At 41.9% G+C, this 2,339-nt stretch overlaps 1 protein-coding gene across 1 annotated transcript; it reads left to right on the top strand.

Moving 5' to 3' along the window:
* Positions 1–1,251: 1,251 nt before the first annotated feature.
* Positions 1,252–2,077, top strand: LOC149002110 (17.8 kDa class I heat shock protein-like). Its single transcript, XM_089136636.1, has one exon. The coding sequence runs from the start codon at positions 1,339–1,341 to the stop codon at positions 1,807–1,809; it is 471 nt and encodes a 156-aa protein (XP_088992762.1). The 5' UTR covers positions 1,252–1,338; the 3' UTR covers positions 1,810–2,077.
* Positions 2,078–2,339: the final 262 nt, after the last annotated feature.

The raw sequence follows: 2,339 nt of genomic DNA on the forward strand, positions 1-2,339 counted from the left end.
TAATGAATAATTTATCAGATGAAGTTCTCGTACCTTTCTCCATGTAGGAGGTGGGTTTATATAGAGGTTACTTGGAGGCGGCAATTCCTTAAGTTTCGGATCCATAGTTGAGGAGTGAGTGGAGTAGTGGAATAACGGCTCCTTCTTTGTCGCACCAGATAGTGACGTTATGTTGACTCACCTCCCCAATTCTCGGAATAGATATGCTGGTGTTTATGCGTAACTAACTCTTCTTGACTTGGTCAAGAGAGTCTTCTGAGAAATGCTTGAGTTGGATATATATCCTTCCCGAGTGAGGCACTCGGGACCCTTCTCCAACGAAGAGATGAGCCTGCCTAAGGGGGTGTATCTGTCCCGAGTGATGCACTCGGGACCTTTTCCATGGAGGAGATCAGCCAGCCCAAGGGGGTGCATCTGTCCCGAGTGGGGCACTTGGTACCCTTTATGAGGGAAGAGATGCACCAGCCCGAGGGAGGTGTATCTCTCCCAAGGGGGGGGGACTCGGGACCTTAGTTCCCCACAACAGGTAGATTCCTTGTTTAGGTTTGTCCTTTCGGTAAAGCTCCTAAAAATTTGGCTTATGTTTACTCCTTGGCTTCTGAATTGTTGCAATGCAGAGGCCATTGCTTGTAATAGTTTCTTTATTAAACGAATTTCTTTTCTACAAAAATGAAAAAAATCGAAGATATTTTGAAGTTCCCAAATAGCCCTCATGCAATATAAACCATTGGTTTGATGCATTTGGAAATGCCATGAACTGTTATAATTTATAGAGCTCTGCTTAATGCGTAGCACTGTGCTGTGTACGGTTGAGTTAAAAACGAGTGTTCAAAGCAACTTTTGTGAAATGAACGATCGAAATCGAAAGTTTAATCCTAGTTTCGATCTCAATCACACACAACACAGTACTACACACTTAATCTACTGCATCCAAACAATTTCATAATTTTTGCTAGTCTTTCTTGAGTTCTCTTGAAACTTCTGGGTTATTCTTTCCTTCTTTTTAACTTTTCTTTTTTATTTATTCATTATTATTACTATTATTTTTTGTGGTTTTAGTTGAATCTCCAAGCTTCCACTTAGACCTGCTTCTACGACCTTCACGAATAATCATGCATGGCCCACCCAACCAACCCTTTATCCTCTCTCTAGAACCATCAGGATTCAAGAGAACCTGAAACAGATAACGCCAGCGCCTCTATATATACACATCGATCATCCAACTCCCAAAGCACAGAAGCGAAGTGTCAGTTGATCGATCTCTATCGCAATCAGCAATATCTTTCTCTTTCTCATTCAGTTTCATTCTTTGATCATTTTCTTCAGAAACCCAAGAGAATGTCGCTAATTCCAAGCATCTTTGGAGGCCGAAGAACCAACATCATGGACCCATTCTCTCTAGATATATGGGATCCATTCTTTGATTTCCCATCGTCCATTACTCGTCCTCAACTCACATCCGACACTGAAACCTTCGTTAATGCTCGCATCGATTGGAAGGAGACCCCAGAAGCTCATGTCTTTAAGGCTGATCTTCCTGGGTTGAAGAAGGAAGAAGTGAAGGTGGAGGTTGAAGAAGGTAGGGTGTTGCAGATCAGTGGAGAGAGGAGCAAAGAAAAGGAAGAGAAGACTGATAAGTGGCACCGTGTGGAACGTAGCAGTGGCAAATTCCTCCGCCGGTTCAGGTTGCCTGAGAACGCTAAGCTGGATCAAGTGAAGGCAGCAATGGAGAATGGTGTGCTCACTGTGACTGTTCCTAAGGAGGAAGTGAAGAAACCTGAGGTTAAGGCCATTGATATCTCCGGCTGAAGAGTCCAGCAAGTATGTTGAACCATTAATAATCAAACTTGTTCTCCAATGTGATCTGCTTCTGATCGATGAGGAAGAAACTGGTCTTTAATAGGTTGTTTGTTGGATTTTCTTTATACTCTGCTTTGTTTTTCTCTTTTGCCTTGTGTGTATGCTGCAAATAAGTGGCTTGTTCGTGCCATGGGTTAATCCCAATAAACAGGAGTGTATTTTTAATTTTTATGAGTGAATTTTTCATTTTAGTCACCAATTGAAATTCGTTAATTTGCTTTTAATTCCCTGAGGTGGTCTTTCTGATGCATGAAAATGCAGGAAAGAGAATGTTATAAGAATGGGAAGGTGCTTAAAATTTGATGAGCAATTTACTATCGAACCCGGGGGGTGTTGCTGATTAGTTTTGATGTGGAAAGATCATCTGCGAGTGCTTGTTACATATTCTGATGAAAATGTTATTGATGCCTATGGCGTCCAGGGAGAATGGCGAAGGCTTCTGGTTGACATGTGTTTATGGAGCTGTTCAAGTACAAGAT

The sequence above is a fragment of the Hakea prostrata genome, chromosome 10 (genome assembly GCF_041222555.1).
Source record: "Hakea prostrata isolate BN-2017 chromosome 10, UWA_Hpros_2, whole genome shotgun sequence".
Lineage (NCBI taxonomy): Eukaryota > Viridiplantae > Streptophyta > Magnoliopsida > Proteales > Proteaceae > Hakea > Hakea prostrata.